This window comes from Echinops telfairi, unplaced genomic scaffold (assembly GCF_000313985.2).
Source record: "Echinops telfairi isolate 266 unplaced genomic scaffold, ASM31398v2 ScPeMD7_3;HRSCAF=10, whole genome shotgun sequence".
Taxonomy (NCBI): Eukaryota; Metazoa; Chordata; class Mammalia; order Afrosoricida; family Tenrecidae; genus Echinops; species Echinops telfairi.
This window is the reverse complement of record NW_022103899.1, coordinates 4,304,618-4,328,602: the sequence shown is the minus strand read 5'-3', so window position 1 is coordinate 4,328,602 and position 23,985 is coordinate 4,304,618. Positions and strand designations below refer to the sequence as shown.

Below are 23,985 nucleotides of genomic sequence, written 5' to 3'. Positions count from 1 at the left end.
CACACACACACACAAGTCCATCAAATCTGTTAAACAGGAAGTGTGGATTTTTTTCAATTCTATTTCTTCAGATACTCCGGGACCCTGTCCTTCCGTGAAAGTGAAGGAAGTATCCAGAGATTCTGTGACTATTACTTGGGAAATCCCCACGATCGATGGTGGAGCGCCAGTGAACAATTACATCGTTGAGAAGCGCGAAGCGGCCATGAGAGCGTTCAAAACCGTCACGACCAAGTGCAGCAAGACGCTGTTCCGCATCTCCGGACTCGTGGAAGGAACCATGTACTACTTCAGGGTGCTGCCAGAAAACATCTACGGCATCGGAGAACCCTGCGAAACATCGGACGCCGTTCTGGTCTCCGAAGTGCCCCTGGTGCCCATGAAGCTAGAAGTCATCGACGTCACCAAGTCAACCGTCACCCTGGCCTGGGAAAAGCCGCTCTATGACGGCGGGAGCCGGCTCACAGGCTATGTCCTCGAGGCCTGCAAAGCTGGCACGGAGCGATGGATGAAGGTGGTCACGCTGAAGCCCACCATCCTGGAGCACACCGTCATTTCCTTGAACGAAGGCGAAGAGTACTTGTTCAGAGTGAGGGCGCAAAACGAGAAAGGCGTGTCAGAGCCCAGAGAGATCGTCACCGCTGTGAGGGTCCATGACCTGAGAGGTACGTACGGGTCCCAGTCACAAAGGAACAGCAGTCATAAAGCAAAATAGGGAGAACATGCCCATGGCATTTTAACATTAGAAATATTCACTCCTATGGGGGGATTAAAAAAAAGTCTGCTTTTTCTTTTTTTACAGTGTTGCCAACAATCGATCTTTCGACAATGCCGCAAAAGACCATCCATGTCCCAGCTGGCCGACCGGTCGAACTGGTGATCCCGATCGCTGGCCGCCCGCCTCCGGCTGCTTCCTGGTTCTTCGAAGGTTCCAAACTGAGAGAATCAGAGCGTGTTATAGTTGAAACTCATACTAAAGTGACTAAATTAACTATCCGTGAGACCACCATCAGAGATACAGGAAACTATACACTGGAATTAAAGAATGTAACTGGAACTACATCCGAGACCATCAAAGTTATCATTCTTGGTAAGGGTGTGTGACACAGAGGGAGGCCCCCTGGTTCATTTTGCTCTGATATGAAAATTAATATGCTGGACTCCTTTCTCCTTCCCAGACAAGCCTGGTCCACCAACAGGGCCCATCAAGGTCGATGAAATCGATGCTACTTCCATCACCATTTCCTGGGAACCACCAGAATTGGATGGTGGCGCTCCACTGAGTGGTTATGTAGTGGAACAACGGGACGCTCACCGTCCGGGATGGCTGCCAGTTTCTGAGTCGGTGACTCGAGCAACCTTTAAGTTCTCTAGACTCACGGAAGGAAACGAGTATGTGTTCCGTGTGGCTGCAACAAACCGCTTCGGAGTCGGCTCGTACTTGCAGTCGGAGGTCATAGAATGCCGCAGCAGCATCAGTAAGTCCTCAGACTCTTCCAACATTCTCTCGAGCATCTCCAATGCTATGTGCCATCAAAGCAATTCATTACGTGCTATAATGTGCATGACAATAGGTCACAGAACGAAATCATCTGAGGTTTCCAAACCTCTTTTTCTTGTAGGCTTGTAACATGGGTAGACTTTTTTTTTTCTTTAAGGGAGTGGGAGACAGGAAGGGGAGAATAAGCTATTTTATCATCAGAAAAAGAATGCATAATGCACGTTTAACAAACATTTATCACAGAGTTGAAGTAAGTCGAGGAAGGCAAAGTGAAAACCGGTGCAATAGTCCCAGAAGGCCTCATTTTGGAGGCCAGCGCTTTCCTGTCTTCTGACGGCCCCATTTTGTTGATTTCTGTCTGGCTGCAGGTATTCCCGGACCCCCCGAAACATTACAGATATTTGATGTCTCCCGTGATGGCATGACGCTGACTTGGTATCCTCCTGAAGATGACGGTGGCTCCCAAGTGACTGGGTACATTGTGGAGCGCAAAGAAGTGCGAGCAGACCGATGGGTGCGCGTCAATAAAGTAGCAGTCACGATGACGCGGTACCGGTCGACCGGCCTTATTGAAGGGCTAGAGTATGAACACCGTGTCACAGCCATCAATGCCAGAGGCACTGGCAAACCCAGCCGTCCTTCCAAGCCCATCGTGGCCATGGATCCAATTGGTAAGTACACTTTAAATGAAGTTTACTGAAGTCTCACTGGTGGCCTAGTGGATAAGAGTTTGGCTAATAACAGCAAGGTCCACAGTTCTGAACTACCCGCCCCTCTGCAGGAGAAAGACGGGGTCTTCCACTCCTATAAAGATTGACAGCCTCAGAAGTCACAGGGACAGTTCCGCCCTGTCCTAGGGTCCCCGCAAGTCGGCGTCGATGAGTGAGAATTTACATATCAGTAAAGTCCACTCTTTTGAAGTATACAGTTCTGTGAATTTTGAAAGGGTCATAGACCATCACACGTAGTCACCACCACAAGCAAGACAGAGCGTATTCCAGCACTCTAAAAGGGAATTCCTCAGTGGCGGCAGGTTTGGTTTGAGGACAGCAGGGAAGGACATGTATCCCAAAGAAATAAAGACATGTTCACATACAAAAGAGAAGCAAATAAATAAGGAAATCCTTTAATCCCCTTTGTAGTCATTCCCCTCCCACCCCTTCAGGCCTCTCTGGTATATAAGATTTACACTCTTCTTTTGAATGGGTCTTATCCTCATTAAAAATAAGATCACAATATATGCCGGATATCAGTTAACATTTTGAAAACAAGTGACTACTTCTAAAAAGTTTCTAAAAATGCCTCATGAAAGAGAATAGTTACGATCACAAATAAAATATATTCAAGACAAGGAGAAATAACCTGAGCTATCAGTATGTTTAACTAATAAAACCAAAGGAATTTTTATCAAGCTTAAACGACTTTACTGCCTACAGTTCATGTTTGACAACTTTACTGGATCTGTTAGATGCCACGGCTGGTGCTCAACTTTGCAGCAGACCTAACAAGCATGTTGTTGTCTGGCTCAGTTCCTCCAGGAAAGCCCCAGAATCCCAGAGTGACTGACACAACAAGGACATCAGTCTCCCTGGCCTGGAGTGTTCCCGAAGACGAAGGAGGATCTAAAGTCACAGGCTATTTAATTGAAATGCAAAAAGTGGATCAACATGAATGGACCAAATGTAACACCACCCCCACCAAGATTCGGGAGTACACTCTAACACACCTACCTCAGGGTGCTGAATACAGATTCCGAGTCCTGGCATGTAATGCTGGTGGGCCTGGGGAGCCCGCGGAGGTGCCAGGAACAGTCAAAGTCACCGAAATGCTTGGTAAGACATGTGACCATTTGCTTCCTGCTATGACTGCTCTAAGACATTACCTACCACCCCATCCCACCCCCGCCCCACAAAAACAAAAAAATCTAAATTGTAACCCTGCATTTTTCCCCAGAATATCCTGATTATGAACTCGATGAAAGATACCAGGAAGGTGTCCTTGTAAGACAAGGTGGAGTCATCAGACTTAACATACCAATCAGAGGGAAACCATTCCCTATATGTAAATGGACCAAGGAAGGCCAAGATGTTAGCAAGCGTGCCATGATCGCAACCTCTGAAACACACACTGAGCTTGTAATCAAAGAAGCAGACAGGGACGATTCTGGCACTTACGACCTGGTTCTGGAAAACAAATGTGGCAAGAAGGCCGTCTACATCAAGGTCAAGGTGATTGGAAGTCCCAACACCCCAGAAGGGCCACTGGAATATGATGATATACAAGCACGCTCTGTGAGGGTCAGTTGGAGACCGCCAGCTGATGATGGTGGTGCTGACATCACAGGTTACATCCTTGAGAGACGAGAAGTGCCGAAAGCAGCCTGGTATACCATTGATTCCAGAGTCCGGGGTACATCTCTGGTGGTCAAAGGTCTCAAAGAAAATGTGGAATACCACTTCCGTGTTTCAGCAGAAAACCAGTTTGGCATAAGCAGACCCCTGAAATCTGAGGAACCCGTCATACCCAAAACCCCACTGAGTAAGTACCCTTTCAACAACAACAATGTAGAAGTCCTTCCCTTTAGCTTTTATTTTTAAATGAACGCCATCCGTTTACACAATTTGGGACTGTGCTCTAAGATGTATATTTTCCACTTGACATTGCTAGATCCTCCAGAGCCTCCCAGCAATCCTCCAGAAGTCCTTGACGTGACCAAGAGTTCCATTAGCCTGTCTTGGTCTCGGCCCAAAGATGACGGTGGCTCTCGTGTCACCGGTTACTACATTGAACGCAAGGAAACAACAACTGACAAGTGGGTCCGACACAACAAGACCCAGATAACCACCACAATGTACACCGTCACGGGCCTTGTGCCGGATGCTGAGTATCAGTTCCGCATCATCGCACAGAATGAGGTCGGCCTGAGTGAGACCAGCCCGGCTTCAGAACCAGTTGTTTGCAAAGATCCATTTGGTAAGGAAGGCGTTTCAATGAAAGGGTGGATGTCAAAGAAGCGAGTCCTCTTTAGTCTTCCTGGTTTTTTTAACAGTAACATGTATAGCCTTTTTAATCAATTTTCAATATTTCAGATAAACCAAGCCAACCTGGAGAACTTGAGATTCTGTCAATATCCAAAGACAGTGTCACCCTTCAGTGGGAGAAACCTGAATGCGATGGTGGTAAAGATATTCTTGGCTACTGGGTCGAATACAGACAGTCTGGAGACAGTGCCTGGAAGAAGAGCAATAAGGACCGTATCAAGGACAAGCAGTTCACAGTCGGGGGTTTGCTGGAAGCTACTGAATACGAATTCAGAGTTTTTGCTGAGAATGAGACCGGACTTAGCAGACCCCGAAGAACCACTATGTCTGTAAAGACTAAGCTAACATGTAAGTAGCCTTTAGTTCCCTGCTGATGAATAATAAATGGGGCAACCTACCAAGGCCAACTCCTCCTCTATACTCAATAGATCTCTGGAAAGAATTTGAAAAGAAATCACTTACTCCAGCAGAGGCTACACAGGCCACAATGGATGAGTCACACATAACCTCAGCAGATGTTAGGAGCACAGATTCCCGGGGAAAGAAATGTCTCCCTCGAATGCAGTGTTTCCCAAAGTGGGCCATACCACCACTTCGGGGCTACAGTACAGAACTGTTTCTTTGAGGGGAGAGGGAGGGATACTGTGTAATTTGTTGGGGTTTTTTTCTGAAAGATAAATTCATTTCTGATAGCTCAAGAGAGCTTATAGAATCAGCAGTAACAAGACATATGTCATGTTACCTCTCACCACTTTTCAGCTGGAGAGGCTCCAGGAGTGCGCAAAGAAATGAGCGATGTCACCACCAAACTGGGGGAAGCTGCTCAGCTCTCCTGCCAGATCGTTGGCAGGCCTCTCCCTGACATCAAATGGTACCGGTTTGGGAAGGAGCTCGTGCAGAGCCGGAAATACAAAATGTCTTCAGATGGCCGCACACATACTCTGACAGTCATGACAGAGGAACAAGAGGATGAAGGCGTCTATACCTGCATCGCTACCAATGAGGTTGGAGAAGTCGAGACCAGCAGTAAGCTTCTCCTGCAAGCAACGCCCCAGTTCCATCCTGGTTACCCGCTGAAAGAGAAGTATTATGGGGCTGTGGGTTCTACACTTAGGCTTCATGTCATGTACATCGGCCGACCAATCCCTGCGATCACTTGGTTCCATGGCCAGAAACTTTTGCAAAACTCAGAAAACATTACTATTGAAAACACTGAGCACTACACTCACCTGGTCCTGAAGAACGTGCAGCATAAGACCCACGCAGGGAAATACAAAGTTCAGCTCAGCAATGTTTTCGGAACAGTCGATGCCATGCTTGATGTGGAAATACAAGGTATCTTCCCTTTTCCCTGCTGGGTGTTACAGGGGGTGGAGCCTGAGGGAGCACTCCACAAGGAGCACTCCACGAGGACCACACCCATTGTCCTTGTTCTCCAACAGATAAACCAGACAAGCCGACAGGCCCGATTGTGATCGAAGCTCTTCTGAAGAACTCTGTTGTGATCAGCTGGAAGCCACCTGCAGATGACGGAGGCTCCTGGATCACCAATTACGTGGTAGAGAAATGCGAGGCCAAGGAAGGGGCGGAATGGAAACTGGTGTCTTCAGCCATCTCCGTGACAACCTGTCGAATTGTGAACCTCACGGAAAATGCCGGCTACTATTTCCGGGTCTCAGCCCAGAATACCTTTGGTATCAGTGAGCCTTTAGAAGTCCCCTCCGTTGTGATCATTAGGAGTCCATTTGGTGAGTACAAGCCGATGTCTCAGTCTCCATCTGGTGAAAGCCGTTCTCCACCCAAAACTCTCTCACAGAAATGAACTTGATAAAGAAACAACAGATTCAGATAAAGTCCAAATGCCTCTTCTTTCACCTTCATTGAAATGTCTGCATTTCTAAGAGGCGGAATATATTCCCTGGTCTTATTTCCAAAGGAACTTATAAGGGAATAAGTGTCTTAGCATAAAATATGGTAATAGCTATTTTTAAGATAACTTTGGGCTCATCATGTTCTGTTTTTGAGAGAGGATTCTGTAAAATGATGAGTGAAATTTTACCAAGCAAATTAGTTTTCCATTCAACAATGCATACCCATTTTGTTTTGCGACCTTAACTGCAATCCCCAGAATGGGACAGCAGCACTCTCCCTAGCTGTCAAACAAAAGGCTGTCTCACCTCACGACTCAAAACTTTTTTTTCTTCTCTCTCAATAGAAAAGCCAAGTGCTCCTGGCAAACCCAGTATTACTGCTCTCACCAAAGATTCCTGTGTTGTGGCCTGGAAGCCGCCTCCCAGCGATGGGGGTGCAAAGATTAGAAATTACTACCTTGAGAAGCGTGAGAAGAAGCAGAACAAGTGGATTGCTGTGACAACAGAGGAAATCCGAGAAACCGTCTTTTCAGTGCAAAACCTCATTGAAGGTCTTGAATACGAGTTCCGTGTGAAATGTGAAAACCTCGGTGGAGAAAGTGAATGGAGTGAAATATCAGAGCCCGTCACTCCTAAGTCTGATGTCCCGATTCAGGCGCCTCACTTTAAAGAGGAACTGAGAAATCTAAATGTCAGGTATCAGAGCAACGCTACGTTGGTCTGTAAAGTGACTGGCCATCCAAAACCTGTGGTGAAATGGTACAGACAAGGCAAGGAAATCATTGCTGATGGGTTAAAGTACCGAATTCAAGAGTTCAAGGGTGGCTACCACCAGCTCATCATTGCAAGCGTCACAGATGACGATGCCACAGTTTACCAAGTCAGAGCTACCAACCAAGGGGGATCTGTGTCTGGCACTGCCTCCTTAGAAGTGGAAGGTAGGAACGAATCAGTAAATGCAAGTTTGGTGCTGGGTAACATTCATTTGGGGGGAGGGCGGGACTTAAATAGATGTGGTTTGGTGTTGCTAAACAATAGTCTCTCTTCGCTCTGATGCAGTTCCAGCTAAGATCCATCTGCCGAAAACTCTGGAAGGCATGGGAGCCGTCCATGCCCTCCGAGGTGAAGCGATCAGCATCAAGATCCCTTTCAGTGGCAAACCAGATCCCGTGATCACCTGGCAGAAAGGGCAAGATCTTATTGACAATAATGGCCACTACCAAGTGATTGTCACCAGATCCTTCACGTCACTCGTTTTCCCCAATGGAGTGGAGCGGAAAGATGGTGGTTTCTATGTAGTCTGTGCTAAAAACAGATTTGGAATCGATCAGAAGACGGTGGAACTGGATGTGGCTGATGTTCCTGACCCACCCAGAGGGGTCAAAGTGAGCGAGGTCTCAAGAGATTCTGTCAACTTAACGTGGACTGAGCCAGCCTCTGACGGTGGCAGCAAAATCACCAACTATATTGTTGAAAAATGTGCGACTACGGCAGATAGATGGCTCCGGGTGGGGCAAGCTCGAGAAACCCGGTACACTGTGATCAACTTATTTGGAAAAACAAGTTACCAGTTCCGTGTCATAGCTGAGAGTAAATTTGGCCTGAGCAAGCCTTCCGAGCCTTCCGAACCAACCATAACCAAAGAAGATAAGAGCAGAGCCAAGAACTATGATGAAGAGGTGGATGAAACCAGAGAAGTTTCCATGACGAAAGCGTCTCACTCTTCTACCAAGGAACTCTATGAGAAGTACATGATTGCTGAGGATCTTGGGCGTGGACAGTTCGGGATTGTTCACCGCTGTGTTGAAACATCCTCAAAGAAGACATACATGGCCAAATTCGTTAAAGTCAAGGGGACGGATCAGGTGTTGGTAAAGAAGGAAATTTCCATTCTCAACATTGCCAGACACAGAAACATCCTGTATCTCCATGAATCGTTTGAAAGCATGGAAGAATTGATCATGATCTTTGAGTTCATATCAGGACTCGACATATTTGAACGCATTAACACGAGTGCTTTTGAACTGAATGAAAGAGAAATTGTTAGTTACATCCACCAGGTCTGTGAAGCGCTGGAGTTCTTACATAGTCATAACATCGGGCACTTTGACATTCGACCAGAAAATATCATCTACCAAACAAGGAGAAGCTCCACTATTAAAATCATTGAATTTGGTCAAGCCCGCCAGCTGAAGCCAGGGGACAACTTCAGGCTTCTGTTCACTGCTCCTGAATACTACGCGCCGGAAGTCCACCATCACGATGTGGTCAGCACAGCCACAGACATGTGGTCCCTGGGAACCCTGGTGTACGTGCTGTTGAGTGGCATCAACCCCTTCCAGGCTGAAACCAACCAACAGGTCATTGAGAATATCATGAATGCTGAGTATGCTTTCGATGAAGAAGCATTCAAAGATATCAGCCTTGAAGCCATGGATTTTGTGGAGCGCCTATTAGTGAAAGAGCGAAAGTCCCGCATGACCGCTTCTGAGGCCCTCCAACACCCCTGGCTGAAGCAGAAGACAGAGAGGGTCAGTACGAAAGTTATCAGAACACTGAAGCACCGGCGGTACTACCACACCCTGATCAAGAAAGACCTCAACATGGTTGTGTCCGCGGCCAGAATATCCTGTGGGGGTGCCATTCGATCCCAGAAAGGGGTTAGTGTTGCGAAGGTCAGAGTGGCCCCCATCGAAATCGGCCCCATCTCCGGGCAGATAATGCATGCAGTTGGAGAGGAAGGAGGCTATGTCAAATACGTATGCAAAATTGAAAATTACGACCAGTCTACCCAAGTGACCTGGTACTTTGGCGTCAGACAGCTAGAAAACAGTGAGAAATATGAAATCACCTACGAAGACGGAGTGGCCACCATTTACGTCAAAGACATCACCAAATTTGACGATGGTACCTACAGGTGCAAAGTAGTCAATGACTACGGCGAAGACAGCTCTTACGCGGAGCTCTTTGTGAAAGGGGTGAGAGAAGTGTATGACTACTTCTGCCGCCGAACCACAAAGAAAATCAAGCGCAGAACAGATGCCATGAGACTCCTAGAGAGGCCGCCGGAATTCACGCTGCCTCTCTACAACAGGACTGCCTACGTGGGCGAAAATGTCCGGTTCGGAGTCACCATCACTGTCCACCCAGAGCCTCGTGTCATGTGGTATAAATCAGGTCAGAAAATAAAGCCAGGTGATGACGACAGGAAGTACACATTCGAGACTGACAAGGGCCTTTACCAGCTCACCATCCACAGCGTGACTACCGAAGACGATGCGGAGTACACCGTTGTGGCAAGGAACAAATACGGGGAAGACAGCTGTAAAGCCAAGCTGACGGTCACCCCACACCCACCTCCAACAGATACCACCTTACGGCCCATGTTCAAGCGGCTACTGGCAAATGCAGATTGCCAAGAAGGCCAGAGTGTCTGCTTTGAGATCAGAGTGTCTGGCATCCCCCCGCCAACACTGAAATGGGAAAAAGATGGGCAGCCACTGTCCCTGGGACCGAACATTGAAATTATCCACGAAGGCTTGGATTATTATGCTCTGCACATCAGGGATACTTTGCCTGAAGACACGGGTTACTACCGGGTCACTGCCACCAACACAGCTGGCTCCACCAGCTGCCAGGCTCACCTCCAAGTGGAACGCCTGAGGTACGTCAAGCAGGAGTTCCGGAGTAAAGAGGAGCATGAGCGGCACGTCCAGAAACAAATAGACAAGACGCTGAGGATGGCCGAGATCCTGTCCGGCACGGAAGCTGTACCACTGACACAGGTAGCCCAGGAGGCGCTCCGCGAAGCCGCCATCCTATACAAACCAGCTGTCAGCACCAAGACCGTCAAGGGGGAGTTTAAACTTGAGCAGGAAGAAAAACGGGAGGAGCGGAAACTCCGCATGCCCTATGAGATACCGCAGCCGCGCAAGTATAGACGGACCACGGTCGAAGAAGACCAACACATCAAGCAGTTCGTGCCCATGTCTGACATGAAATGGTATAAGAAGATCCGGGATCAGTTTGAAATGCCTGGGAAAATAGACAGAATGGTGCAGAAGAGGCCCAAGCGCATCCGCCTCTCCAGGTGGGAGCAGTTCTACGTGATGCCTCTTCCCCGCATTACGGATCAATACAGGCCTAAGTGGCGGATCCCCAAGCTGACCCAGGATGACCTGGAGATGGTGAGGCCAGCCCGCCGGCGCAGCCCCTCTCCAGATTATGACTACTACTACTACAGGCCCCGGAGGCGGTCTCTGGGTGACATGTCCGACGAAGAATTACTCCTTCCCGTTGACGACTACTTGGCAATGAAGAGGACCGAGGAGGAGCGGCTGCGTCTCGAGGAAGAGCTGGAATTAGGGTTTTCGGCCTCACCCCCCAGCCGCAGCCCCCCGCGGTTTGAGCTCTCCAGTCTCCGCTATTCCTCGCCGCCAGCGCACCTCAAGGTGGAGGAAACGCGAAAAGACTTCAGATACGCCACCTACCACGTTCCCACCAAGGCCGACACGAGCACCAGGTACGCGGAGCTGCGGGAGCGGCATGTCCTGGCCGCGCAGCGCCAGGCCGGGCAACGGCGCCGCATCCTGGCCGAGAAGGAAGACGAAGAGCTGCTGCGGCCGGTCACCACCACCCAGCGGCTGGTGGAATACAAAAGTGAGCTTGACCACATGTCCAGGCAGGAGACGACGAGGAAGAAGTCCAGGCGACAACGAGAGGTGACCGAGATAACAGAGATCGAGGAAGAGTTTGAGATCTCCAAACGCCGCCAGCGAGAAGCCTCTTCGTCCGTGTCCAGGCTACTGAGACGCCGGCGCTCCCTGTCCCCAACGTACATCGAATTGATGAGGCCAGTGTCGGAACTGATCCGGACGCGTCCCCGGCCTGCCGAGCCCGAGGACGAAGACGAGGACGCGGAGAGAAGGTCACCGACGCCAGAGCGGACGCGCCCACGATCCCCCAGCCCCGTGTCCAGCGAGCGATCACTCTCGAGATTTGAGAGGTCTGCGAGGTTTGACATCTTTTCCAGGTACGAGTCCATGAAGGCCGCTCTGAAGACGCAGAAGACGTCGGAAAGGAAGTACGAAGTGCTGAGCCAGCAGCCCTTCACTCTGGACCACGCGCCGCGCATCACCTTGAGAATGCGCTCCCACCGCGTGCCCTGTGGCCAGAGCACGTGCTTTATCCTAAACGTGCAGGCCAAGCCAACGGCGGAGATCAGATGGTACCACAACGGGGTGGAGCTGCAAGAGAGCAGCAAGATCCACTACACCAACACGAGCGGCGTCCTGACGCTGGAGATTCTGGACTGCCACCTGGAAGACAGCGGCACGTACCGCGCCGTGTGCACCAACTACAAAGGGGAAGCGTCTGACTATGCCACCCTGGATGTCACCGGGGGAGACTACACCACCTACGCCTCCCGGCGCAGGGACGAGGACGTCCCCAGAGCCGTTTTCCCCGAGCTGACCAAGACGGAGGCCTACGCCGTCGCCTCCTTTAAGAAAACATCCGAGATGGAAGCTTCCTCTTCCGTTCGGGAAACGAAGTCCCTGCTGACGGAGACCCGGGAGAGCCGCTCCGCCTACGAGCACTCGGCCTCCGCTGAGTTGAAAAGCACCGCGCTGGAAGCCAAGTCGCTGGAAGAAAAATCCACGCGCAGAAAGACCAAGACGACCCTGGAAGCCAGGATCCTCACGAAGCCCCGGTCCTTAACCGTCTACGAGGGCGAGCCGGCAAGGTTTTCCTGCGACACGGATGGAGAGCCGGTGCCCACCGTGACGTGGCTGCGCGCAGGACAAGCGATGAGCGCCTCTGCCCGTCACCAGGTGACCACCACCAAGTACAAGTCGACCTTCGAGATCTCCTCCGTCCAGGCCTCCGACGAGGGCAGCTACAGCGTGGTGGTGGAAAACAGCGAGGGCAAACAAGAAGCGCAGTTTACGCTGACCATTCAAAAGGCCAGGGCCGCTGAAAAGGCCGTAACGTCACCACCAAGGGTCAAGTCCCCAGAGCCTCGGGTAAAATCCCCAGAAGCGGTGAAGTCCCCAAAGCGAGTCAAGTCCCCGGAACCGGTGACGTCTCACCCCAAAGCCACGTCACCCACAGAGACAAAACCCAGGCCAACGGAGAAATTGCAGCAGCTCCCAGACTCTGCCCCACCGAAGATAACCCAGCCCTTAAAAGCGGAAGCAGCTAAAGATCTCGCAAAGCTGACCTGCGCGGTGGAGAGCAGCGCGCTGTGCGCCAAAGAAGTCGCCTGGTATAAAGACGGCAAGAAGCTGAAGGAAAACGGGCATTTCCAGTTCCACTATTCAGCAGATGGCACCTACGAGCTCAAAATCCACAACCTGGCAGAATCCGATTGTGGAGAATACGTGTGTGAGATTTCTGGTGAAGGAGGGACTTCCAAAACCAACTTCCAGTTTGTGGGCCAAGCCTTCAAGAGCATCCACGAGAAGGTTTCAAGCGCATCACAAACCAAGAGAGAGGCCCAGAAAACTGCCGAGTCAACAGAAACCAAGAAACCGGAGCCCAAAGCTGCCGCACCGGTTGCCTCAAAGCCAGTCATCGTTACAGGGCTGCAGGATACAACCGTTTCTGCCGACAGCCCTGCTAAATTTGCAGTGAAAGCTGCTGGCGAACCCTGGCCAACTGTCATCTGGACAAAGGATGGAAAGGTAAGCATTTCCTAATTCTTATCTCAAAGTTATCTTACCCCCCCAAAAAAATCCGTCCCTCAGCCCCATCTCCCAAATGAAGTTTGATATTAAATGACTTTTTAAAAAAATCCAAATTACTGATATTCTGCAGGCTATTACACAAGGAGGAAAATACAAACTCTCTGAAGACAAAGGAGAGTTCATTTTAGTAATACAGAAGACTGATACTTCCGACAGCGGGCTGTATAACTGTACGGTAACAAATCCTGCTGGATCCGTGTCTTCCCGCTCCAAGTTAACAATCAAAGGTAAGTTGGCTTTTTTCCTAACCAGCCCTGTTCAGAAAATGTTTGTAAGCATTACCCTTCCCCTCTCGTTAAGTAAGCGTGAGCATGCACACACATAGAGAGCTTTATTCAAATCAATCTCTTCTGAGTTCCACAATGTCTTTTGGACATAAATGTCCATTAACACACATTTGAAGTCAAGATCTTTCCCATTAATATAGAAAGCCTTAGAAGCACACCAGCCTATGCAATCACGAGGTGTCGAAGGGATCAGGTATAAGGCATCATCAGAACAAAAAATCTTACCATAGTGAATGATGGGGGGGGTGCGGAGTGGAGACCCAAAGCCCATTAGTAGGCCACTGGAGATCCCCTTGCAGAGGGGTCTCGGGGAGAAGACGAGCTAATCAGGGTGCGATGTAGCAGCGATGAAAAACACAACTTTCCTCTAGTTCCTAAATGTTTCCTCCCCGCTCCCACTATCATGACACGAATTCTGCTTTGCAAGTCTGGCTAGACCAGCGGATGTACACTGGTGCAGATAGGAACTGGAAATACAGGGAATCCAGGGAGGATAATCCCTTCAGGACCAGTGGTGTGAGTGTCGATACTGGGAGGGTAGAGGGAGAGTGGGTAGGAAAGAGGGAACCGATTACAAGGATCTATATGTGACCTCCTCCCTGGGGGATGGACAACCGAAAAGTGGGTGAAGGGAGACGTTGGACAGGGCAAAATATGACAAAATAACAATTTATAAATTATCAAGGGCTCTTGAGGGAGGGGGGTAGCGGGGAGGGAGGGGAAAAACGAGGAACTAATGCCGGGGGCTTAAGTGGAGAGCAGATGTTTTGAGAATGACGAGGGCAATGAATGTACAAATGCGCTTTGCACAACTGATGTATACACATATAGAAAGCCTTTCTGAGGGGCTTCATCGTATGTGGTGGTAGGTAAGATTCCGTAGAGCCAGCCCCTGCTTCCAAGGATGCCTAAGAATTAAGTCAGCTATATAGGCAAAAGAGCATTGCTTCCCTAAACCTTCACTCTCTCAATTTTCTAGACTGAACAAAGCTAATGACTTTTTCCCAAGCAGTTTGCTTTCATGTCAGTCTTCAAAATAGAACGCTTTGCCAATCTAAATCCATAGAGGTCCCAAATCCTCTGCTCTTTTCAAGGCTGTTTCTTTTTCTCCTTCCCTTAAGTCATTAGAATTATCTTCAAAATCTGTGTCTGAACTTAAGATTTGGTTGAGGAATCTTTGTACTGATCTCTTAAAAGTCATGCATGATGCTTTTCCAAGATCTGGGCTGAGAAAGAATTAGGTATTACCCACACCGTGTATACATACATATTTTTCTATGTGAATAATTCGCCTGTGGAATGGTCAAAGGAATCAACGGCAGGGCCTGTTTCCTTAATGTTTGCCTTACAGATGTTTCTTTTTTAGCTGCAAAAGACACTGAAGCACAGAAAGAGTCTACACAACAAAAGACTGCCGAAGCTGCAGCTCAGAAGAAGGCAGTTGTTCAAGAGGAAACGGCCCCAAAAGCCCTAATTTCTGAAGAAATTAAGGTGTCGGAGGTGAAATCTCAAGAAAAGTTAGCCCTCAAGGAGGAAGCATCAAAGATTCTGGTTTCTGAAGAAGTCAAAGAATCAAAAACAGCCTCCGTGGGAAAGTCCATTATCCATGAAGAAATCCCCAAAGCCTCCCAGGCATCAGAAGAAATCACTCCACATACTGAGATCACAGCATCCTCTACTCAGATGAGCATCACCGACGGCCAGAAGGTGACTTTAAAAGCCACCATGGCCGGTGCCACAGAGGTGAAATGGGTACTGAATGGAAGAGAGCTCACCAACTCTGAGGAGTACCGATATGGTGTCTCGGGCAACGATCAGACACTGACCATCAAGCAAGCCAGTCACAAAGACGCGGGGATCCTGACCTGCATAGGCAAAACCAGCCAGGGCATCACCAAGTGCCATTTTGATATGGCGCTGAGCAAAGAGCTCTCAGATGCGCCTGCCTTCATCACCCAGCCCAGATCTCAAAACGCTAACGAAGGACAAAATGTTCTCTTTACATGTGAAATCACGGGGGAGCCATCCCCTGAAATCGAATGGTTTAAAGACAACTTACCAGTAAGTTTCATTCTGATTCTGTGATTGGAGATCATCTGAAATACCACATAGATCCTGGAAGGCCTAAAGAAACACGTCTTTTGCTTCTTTTTCTCCTCCAGATTTCCATTTCTTCAAATATCAGTGTACGTCGCTCCAGAAACGCATATTCTCTTGAGATCCGAAATGCAACAGTAAGCGACAGTGGAAAGTACACAATTAAGGCCAAAAACTTCCGGGGCCAATGTTCGGCGACAGCTTCCTTACTGGTCCTCCGTAAGTATACCCTTGCCATTCTCCCTCCTTAGCCAAGGCTTGTATGTGTTTGTTTGTGTGTTGCCTTTCTCCTCAGAGCACAGCAAAATTTCAGCCAGCTGGTTCCCATGTAAGAGAAGAAGTGGAGGCAGCTGTACAAACCTCCTCATGGTCAACGTTCCTTTACCGCTCCGTAGAGCCCGAACTACCTTAAACTTCCAAGTACGGTGCTATCAAGTGCCTGGTGATGTGACATCTTTTCAGAAAGCACAGTCTATCATTGTTCTCTGTGTGGATCTCGGTTTGCTCCTGGCGGGTCCCAGCACCTGCGTGTAACATGATAGAAACCGAAGGGTTTGTTTCCTGGAGACACTGAGCCAGCTCTGGACAAATGTATGTGTACATGTACTTGCTTCTGCTTCTACAGCGAACAGTTTGGATTATGTTTCCGTGTGTGTGTGTGTGTGTGTGTGTGTTTACATTTCCTTTAATGACTTACTCTCTATAAGTCACGCAGCGTCAGATGTCACCAATTAACCAGATGTCGTGGATGTTCACTGTCTATCTGCTATGCTCCACAGCTCTAGTTGAAGAACCTTCCAGAGAGGTAGTCTTGAGAACAAGCGATGACACGAGCTTGCAAGGAAGCTTCTCGTCTCAGTCGGTCCAAATGTCGGCCTCTAAGCAGGAGGCCTCTTTCAGCAGTTTCAGCAGCAGCAGTGCTAGCAGCATGAGTGAAATGAAATTTGCAAGCATGTCTGCCCAGAGCATGTCCTCCATGCAAGAGTCCTTTGTACAAATGAGCTCCAGCAGTTTTATGGGACAATCTAGTATGAAACACCTGGAAAGCTCAACTAGTAAAATGCTTAAAGCGGGCATAAGAGGTGAGCAACAAAATTACCAGTAGAGGCAGAGAAGCCTAGTAGCGTGGTGTAGTCTCTAGAATTTACAATTCGGTAGAAAGAAAGTCATCCTTTTTCCCTGTGATCTTAAAACCTGTTCTTATCGTTCATCAAGGAGTTCCACCGAAAATCGAAGCTCTTCCGCCCGACATCACCATCGACGAAGGCAAAGTTCTAACAGTAGCCTGTGCTTTTACGGGGGAGCCTACCCCAGAAATCACGTGGTCCTGCAGTGGAAGAAAAATTCAAACTCAAGAGCAACACGGAAGATTCCATATTGAAAACACGGACGACTTGACCACCCTGATCATCATGGATGTTCAGAAACAAGACGGTGGACTTTATACCCTAAGCTTAGGGAATGAATTTGGATCTGACTCTGCTACTGTGAATATAAGCATTCGATCCATGTAAGAGGGCCTGCGCGCTCTCAGCTTTTCACACCCTCCTTAACCTTTCACAAATAATTCACACGGACTAATCTTTCTGATCTGTAAATAAGAAAAAAAATAGTTTTGTATCGATCTAAGTGAGTCAAAGTTCAAAAATGTGCATTTCCAGCTTTTCCTAATGATTGACCTATGAATCTTAAGCGTACACTTGCTAGTGACATGTACATACTGTATATAGCCGGACCAACGGTTATAAAGTTTTGTACCATTTGTTTTATGACATTTTACAATGTAACATTTGAAACAAACAGTTGGTAGGAGAAAGTTTCTTATGGAACGAATACCCTGCTCAACACTTAATCAATATTTGTGCCTCAACATAATGTTGACGTCTAAGAAAGCCTCAGTGGGTTGAGAATTCCCCATTGAAGATATCTGGTCCAACTAAAAGATGATGCCAAGCACATCACCTGATATGGACATGAGCACCTATTGAACCAGAAATGTAAGGCATTGGTGATGTTTGCACTTACCCTCCTGTAAGCAACACTTGAACGTCTTACATTCTCTGATGATGTCACATTTCGAAATTATCATGACTTAACTGTTACCAGAGCAAAGTGTTACGGCCAACACTTTGCTCGCCCATTTTACACTGTTTCTGACATAGAGAGTGCCTGGGTAGCTTGGAAAAGTACCATCTCCTGGCCATCCCCTCAATGAACCAAGCTATTCAAGTATTCCTGTGCCAGGGCAGTGCCAACTCTTGGAGGTCCAGGGTGCAGCCAATCGCCTTTGTGTGGTAGCTCTAAATTTAACTACACCTGAAAACCTGGGCAGCTAAGCATTGAGCCACAGCAATAACTAAATAAGAACACCATCATCAAGCTGTTGTAACAACAATATTAACTAACTGCCCAAACATTATTGATTTGATGTAGTTCTTCTCATGCAGGAATAAATTCAATTGTTAGCTATAATTGTTGGACCTCCTTGAAATAGTGAGAACAAAATAAAGCAAGCTATCTGCACCTCAAAATGTGTGGTTGGTTGTTTTCTGTGGGATTCCAGGGTGGGGTGATACGGGCCTTCAGATCAGGAAAAGATCAAGCAAGTCGAGCTAAAAGTTATTCATGTTAATAAGCGCTTTTAAGCAAATATTTCAAGTACTGCGTGGAATGGACAAGGGAGGCCTCAAATGGACAAGGGGGGAAATCTCAGTATCTTTTAATCCCATTTTTCCACGAGCTTTTTGAATCATATGTGGCGATCACAAAAACAAAGACCAGATGTGGTTCTCACTGATAGAAAGCCTGTCTTTGTCCCAAGGAGATGCTGGTAGTTTCGAACTGCTGACCTTGCAGTTAGCCCAATGTGTAACCACTATGCCACTAGGGCTCCTTAGGTTCTTACTGATCAACAGCCTCCCCAAAGTATACTATATTTATCAAGAAAAATATTTTTGTGGAGGGCAATTCAACTAAATCCACCTACAATTCACAATATGTTGTGCTAGGTAAGACAGGGAACAACACAAAGGTGAATAAAGCCATCTAGCCCCTGTCCCACAGGGAATGTAGTGGAGAAGATATGACAACTTCTGGGAAAATGACCAGTTGAGCCATTGGGGCCCATGGATCACTGCAGCTCCAGATTGTGATCTAGCAAATAAACATCCTCAGAACTGAAGAGTTTGTTTTCAATGACATAGTGCTAACATGATCTTTCTAAATGCAACTAGACTGGACAATTTTTTTTAAGTATCAAAAATATATGTTGCTCAATTAACTAATTACAAATCTATAAAGAGGATGTATCTTAATTAATGTTCTCTATTTTACTTCTCTACATGATTTCCCTGGGCTCTATTAACCATTGCAATGACTACACAGAACTCACAGACAAAATTCATGGTTAAAGAGTTTAGTACGGGAATTAATAAATCCAAATGCCGTGAAAATTGCTCAGGGTAGTTGTTACCATGATATGTTACAAAGTTTCAGGTCTGCTCATTAATACAGACAGGGCTATGCCACTCTGCCATAAGCCTGAACCTGAAGGCATTCAACTCAAGCTCAGTGAGTCCACAAACCCAACTCCCTGAATGAAGTCCCCAGAGCATCCCACTCCAATGAGCCCCAGCCGGAAGATACTCAGCTCCACTTCCATGGCTCAGTAGGACCAACTTCCCCAAGTAAATGCCCACGGAAGTACCCCACTCTTAAAGTCAGCTTCCTGCACAAAAGTGCTCAACTTTCTCCATGGGTTGGTGTGTTAGTCTGGGTAGACTAGAGAAACAAATTCATAAACACGCATATGTATACGAAATAGTTTTATATACAAGAGGAATTGAACATTGAGAAAACATCCCAGCCCAGTCCAGATAAAGTCCATAAGTTTGATATTAGCCCATATTTCCAATATCAATCTACAAAGTCCTCTTCAGACTCGTGAAACACATGCAATGATGCCGAATGAAGAAGATCGCAGGCCAGTGGGTAGAAAGTCTTTGGATCCAGTGTCACTGGCTAGAAGAGTCACATTAAATAATTTGCTGCCCATGCAGTTGATTATTTGTCTAGACTAAACATCTAACTGTCAACACAAATGCCCAAAGCTGAGGCAAATTTTCCATTAACCTTTATTCTCCAAAGGAAGATGTTTGGGTCTTCATTTATTTAGGAATCAAAGGCAGAGAAATCACGCACTTGAGAGCAAATACAAAGATGCACGAGATACAACTTCTGGCCTCACTGTGTTAGACAGGGTTCTCTAGACAGATAAAACCAGATTGCTGATAATTATATATATATGTATGTATATATATATATATATATATATATATATATATATAGATAGATATATAACACAAGAAATGAACTGTAAAATTATATACAGATATACAAGAAATGAACAGTTAAATTATAAAGCAGTACAAATGGTTCAGTGCAACTCACTCCCATGAGAGAGTTGTGAGACACTAGCAGTCCTTCAGGATTCATCTGTCTTCTTTACAGGCCATATAGGTGAGTTCAACGGGGATGTGGTAGGAATCACTATCCCTGCAGCTTTCAAGTCTTTGATGGTGGCACTGATCTCTGCAATCCCTCCAGGAATGCAGTACTGCTTTTGGTTTACTATTTTCCTACATAATGACAGTTCTAATGGTGTCCACTTGGCCTTTTCTACCATGATAGATAGCCCTTATTCCACATTTCAGGGATCCAATAAGGGGGTTCTGACAGTTACTAAGTATGTCTATTCCAATGATGCATTCTGTTACTGGGGAAATAACCACAGGATGGGTCCGGGGCCCACTGGACCCACAGTGAGGCGTACCTGAGCTAAAACTCCATTGATAACTTGACCTCCATAAGCCACCACTCTGACTGGTGGGCCTTCGAAACACTTTGGATCTCCTGGAACTAGTGTCAGTTCCGAGCCAGTGTCCAGTAATCCCCGAAAAGTTTGATTATTTCCTTTCCCCCAATGAACAGTTACTCTTGTGAAAGGCTGCAGGTCCCTTTGGGGAAGGGCTACAAAAAAGACTAATAGTATAGACCTTCGGTGATATAGCAGGGTCCTCCTTCAAAGGGACCCGGCCTCCCCCTCATTCAAGGGGCTGTGGGTCTGTAAACTGGCTCAGGTCTGGGAACTGATTGAGCGATCACAACTGTCTATTCTGCTGTTCACCTGATCTACCATTCTTCCACCTGTATAGATCACGTAAATATTTAGTAGGTTTCCCATCTATTTCATTCCTAGGGACACTGTGGCTAAGTAGCCAATGCCATAATTCCACACGAGACAGGTTGCTTTGATTACTACTGAAACCTTGTTGTCTATTATAACCACACCCACCCAGTCTCTGTTGATTCAGCGCTGGCACCTGCCCTCTACCATCACGGGAACCAAACAGCCCCATTGTGGGCAAATGTCGGAGTTTGCTTAGGGCAGTGCCCACTGTTAATCCTGGTGCACATAAAACAGCAATTACAGGAGTCTTAAGAGATGCTGGGGCCCACTTCACAAACTTGTTCCTTATGGTTGTGGTAAAGGGTATGTCCTCAGGACACCCCCTTTTGGGGTCTATGGGAATATCCTGATAGATCCAGTCCAACATACCAATTTCTCTAAGCTTTTGGATGCCTTTCTCTACAGTGCACCAAGGTAGGTCAGGTACTTCAAGTTGGTCTAATCTAGGCCATCTGGCAGTCCATGCTTCATTGAACCAACCAAATAAAGAATTAGATCCTCTTATCCTCTCTCGCAGAGACATTGAAAGAAGAGTCTGTGCTTAGGGGTCCCATATCCAGAAACTCACACTGGTCTAATATTATATTTCATGCACCAGTATCCCACACCCTTAGTAACCATTCCCAGGGATATTCCCCAGGCTTTTGCATGTACGCATTTGAAAACTCGAGCAGATCTTTATGAGTATAGCGCGCTTCTTCTTGGATAATCATCTCAACCTCACCTTTAGGAGCTTTCTGAGACTTAATTTTAGTGACAGGTCTAGCAGAAATAATGGGTGGTGAGGGTGTTTCCTGGGTGCCCTTAGCAAAATCTTGTAAGGCATCTCTCTCAGGCAGTACTACTGATGCAGCCCCACCTGGCATATCAACTTGCATAGTTTGGCTAATCTGCTCAGGTGTGGATTGTAAATTAATACTTTCAGCTGGGAGGGGTGGATCTATTGACTGGGGTGGGTCAATTGTTTCTAAGGGCTCAATATCCTCTTCTGTATCATCAGCCCATATGTTCCCATCCCATGTTTCAGGGTCCCAACTTTTCCCAATCAATGTCCTTACTTTGGTTTCAGACACTGCTCTAGATCTGCAATTCAGCTGCCGTTGTAATTCAGCCACTCGTATAATGAGACTCTGGACCTGGTTCTCAGCAATGTCAGCTCTTTTACTAGAGAAGGCTCTCCTTTGTAGCACAGATGGAAGTTTTCAAATCCATTAGTCTGCACCTGAGGCGCGCTTCTGAGGCTCTGAGACCATCCCTCTCCTTAATCACACTTTCCATTGTAAGAAGGACCAGCCAACCAGCTCCCCTATACTTGTCATCCTTACAAAACTCCTGGAAAATATCAAACATATGATCACCCAGAGCCACTCCTTTAACCAGCATCTCATCTATCCACTACTTTAGGTATTATCTTTGCTACTTCACACCATGGATTAGGAAGAGTAGCAGGCTTATCCATGCTTTGGGGTGTTGAAGTAGCATTACTAGTGTTAAGACTAGTCAGGCTGGAGAGCCAATTTAAGAAGCCCATATTTATTATTTTATTTCTCTAGAAGCACTCCTGGTCCCAAAATGTGTTAGACAGGGTTCTCTAGAGCTAAAACCTGATTGCTGATAATTTATATATATATATATATATTTATTTATTTGTTTGTTTATAGGTATATAACACAAGAAATGAACTGTTAAACTATATAGATATATAATACAAGAAATGAACAGCTAAATTATAAAGCAGTACAAATGGCTCAGTGCAACTCACTCCCATGAGAGAGTTGTGAGACACTAGCAGTCCTTCAAGTCTTGAGGGCCACCAGATGGTCCTCTGTAGAGAGAGATTTAGGCTATCCCAGCACTGGCAGCAAACAGCAAGGCAGGTCACCAACCGTCAGCCAGGTCACCAACAGTCAGTCCCCAACTCCAGAGATGTACATTCCAATTCTCTGGCGAGGCAGGTCTTAAAGGGACCTCAAATTACAGTGACACAGTCCATAGGTTAGGTGTCCCCACAGGTAGTGTAGCTTGCAAATTGAGGCACAGACCAAGCAAGGCGGCCACACATTGGTCCGATGATCAAAGAGCGAGAGACAGGAAAGGCTAGGCTCGCCAAGCCATTTATCTCTCCGCCCTTCAATTAATCCCACATGTGTTTATCAGCCTGGCTGGCACAATAAACTATCTCACATACCTTATCACATAGCAAAAGGTGCACAACTACTAAACAACATGTCTAGTATATGAAGTGACTTTTCCTGTACAGTAAGTGATTTGGGTCACGTGAGTGCTAAAATAAACAGAAGGAAAAAACCCTTTCAGTCAGAGTGCTAGGGCATCACTAAGGACACAGCAAATTGAGGAGGCTCAAAGAATTAGGATGACTTTTAATGTCTGCACGTGTTGAGAAGGCTTCCAAAAAATAGGCTGAAAAGTATAAGTTCTGAGATAAAGGCTGAAAAGTATAAGTTCGGAGATGGACAAGTGGTTGATGCTCAGAGGACAGGTACACTTCAGGAAGGGGAGTCGTGGGAGATAAAGCCAGAAAGAATGCTCAGGGCTGATTCCGTCAAGGCACACCCAGTCTTTTCAAATAAGAAGTAGAGAACCTGTTCAACAGGCCATAAGGATAGTGAAAGGTTTTTGCTTTGATCTTGCTTTTTTACTTGTTTTACTTACTTTTTTACTAGCAAGAAGGCCACACAATCATCAGACTTTTTGAAAATATTGGGGCAATCTGGTGCCAAAATAGAAACTATTGAAATAATTCAACCATGAGGCAAAAATGCCTCTAAACTGGAGACGTGCGGATGGACATGGAAAAGGACATGGGTGCCGAGGGGTGGCTATGAGAAGTGATGTTTAAGAGAAAGTCGCGTCAGCCTTCTTTTTAAAATACCTTTCTGAGTGAGATAAAAAAGAAGAAGAAACGTATAAAATACAAATGTTAGCCATCCCTTTGTCAGAGCGAGCATTGGGGGAGCTGACAAGGAATAATTAGAACAGTCTGGAAAGACGGCATTGTGAGCAGACCTTCCCCCATGGACACCAATAAAAGCTCTCAGACCCCAGTATTTGACCCAGTAAGAAATCTAAATAATGAACAGAGAATGTTAGCAAGGAAACGAACACTGAACCCAAAACAAAACTGCCATCGAGCAGAGTCCAATTCATAGAGACCCTGCAGAACCGAGTAGAAC

At 46.9% G+C, this 23,985-nt stretch overlaps 1 protein-coding gene across 1 annotated transcript in view; it reads left to right on the top strand.

Moving 5' to 3' along the window:
• The window catches only part of TTN (titin), a 315,644-nt gene extending 297,570 nt beyond the window's left edge, over positions 1–18,074 (top strand). The window contains exons 299-315 of the mRNA XM_045294579.1: positions 72–665; positions 803–1,090; positions 1,179–1,478; positions 1,870–2,172; positions 3,031–3,333; positions 3,455–4,039; positions 4,169–4,474; positions 4,591–4,890; positions 5,302–5,877; positions 5,985–6,290; positions 6,758–7,351; positions 7,473–13,096; positions 13,230–13,386; positions 14,813–15,507; positions 15,609–15,762; positions 16,323–16,625; positions 16,759–18,074. Coding sequence (XP_045150514.1) covers positions 72–665; positions 803–1,090; positions 1,179–1,478; positions 1,870–2,172; positions 3,031–3,333; positions 3,455–4,039; positions 4,169–4,474; positions 4,591–4,890; positions 5,302–5,877; positions 5,985–6,290; positions 6,758–7,351; positions 7,473–13,096; positions 13,230–13,386; positions 14,813–15,507; positions 15,609–15,762; positions 16,323–16,625; positions 16,759–17,057 — 11,687 coding nt within the window. The 3' untranslated portion in view covers positions 17,058–18,074. The remainder of the gene's footprint in view (positions 1–71; positions 666–802; positions 1,091–1,178; positions 1,479–1,869; positions 2,173–3,030; positions 3,334–3,454; positions 4,040–4,168; positions 4,475–4,590; positions 4,891–5,301; positions 5,878–5,984; positions 6,291–6,757; positions 7,352–7,472; positions 13,097–13,229; positions 13,387–14,812; positions 15,508–15,608; positions 15,763–16,322; positions 16,626–16,758) is intronic.
• Positions 18,075–23,985: the final 5,911 nt, after the last annotated feature.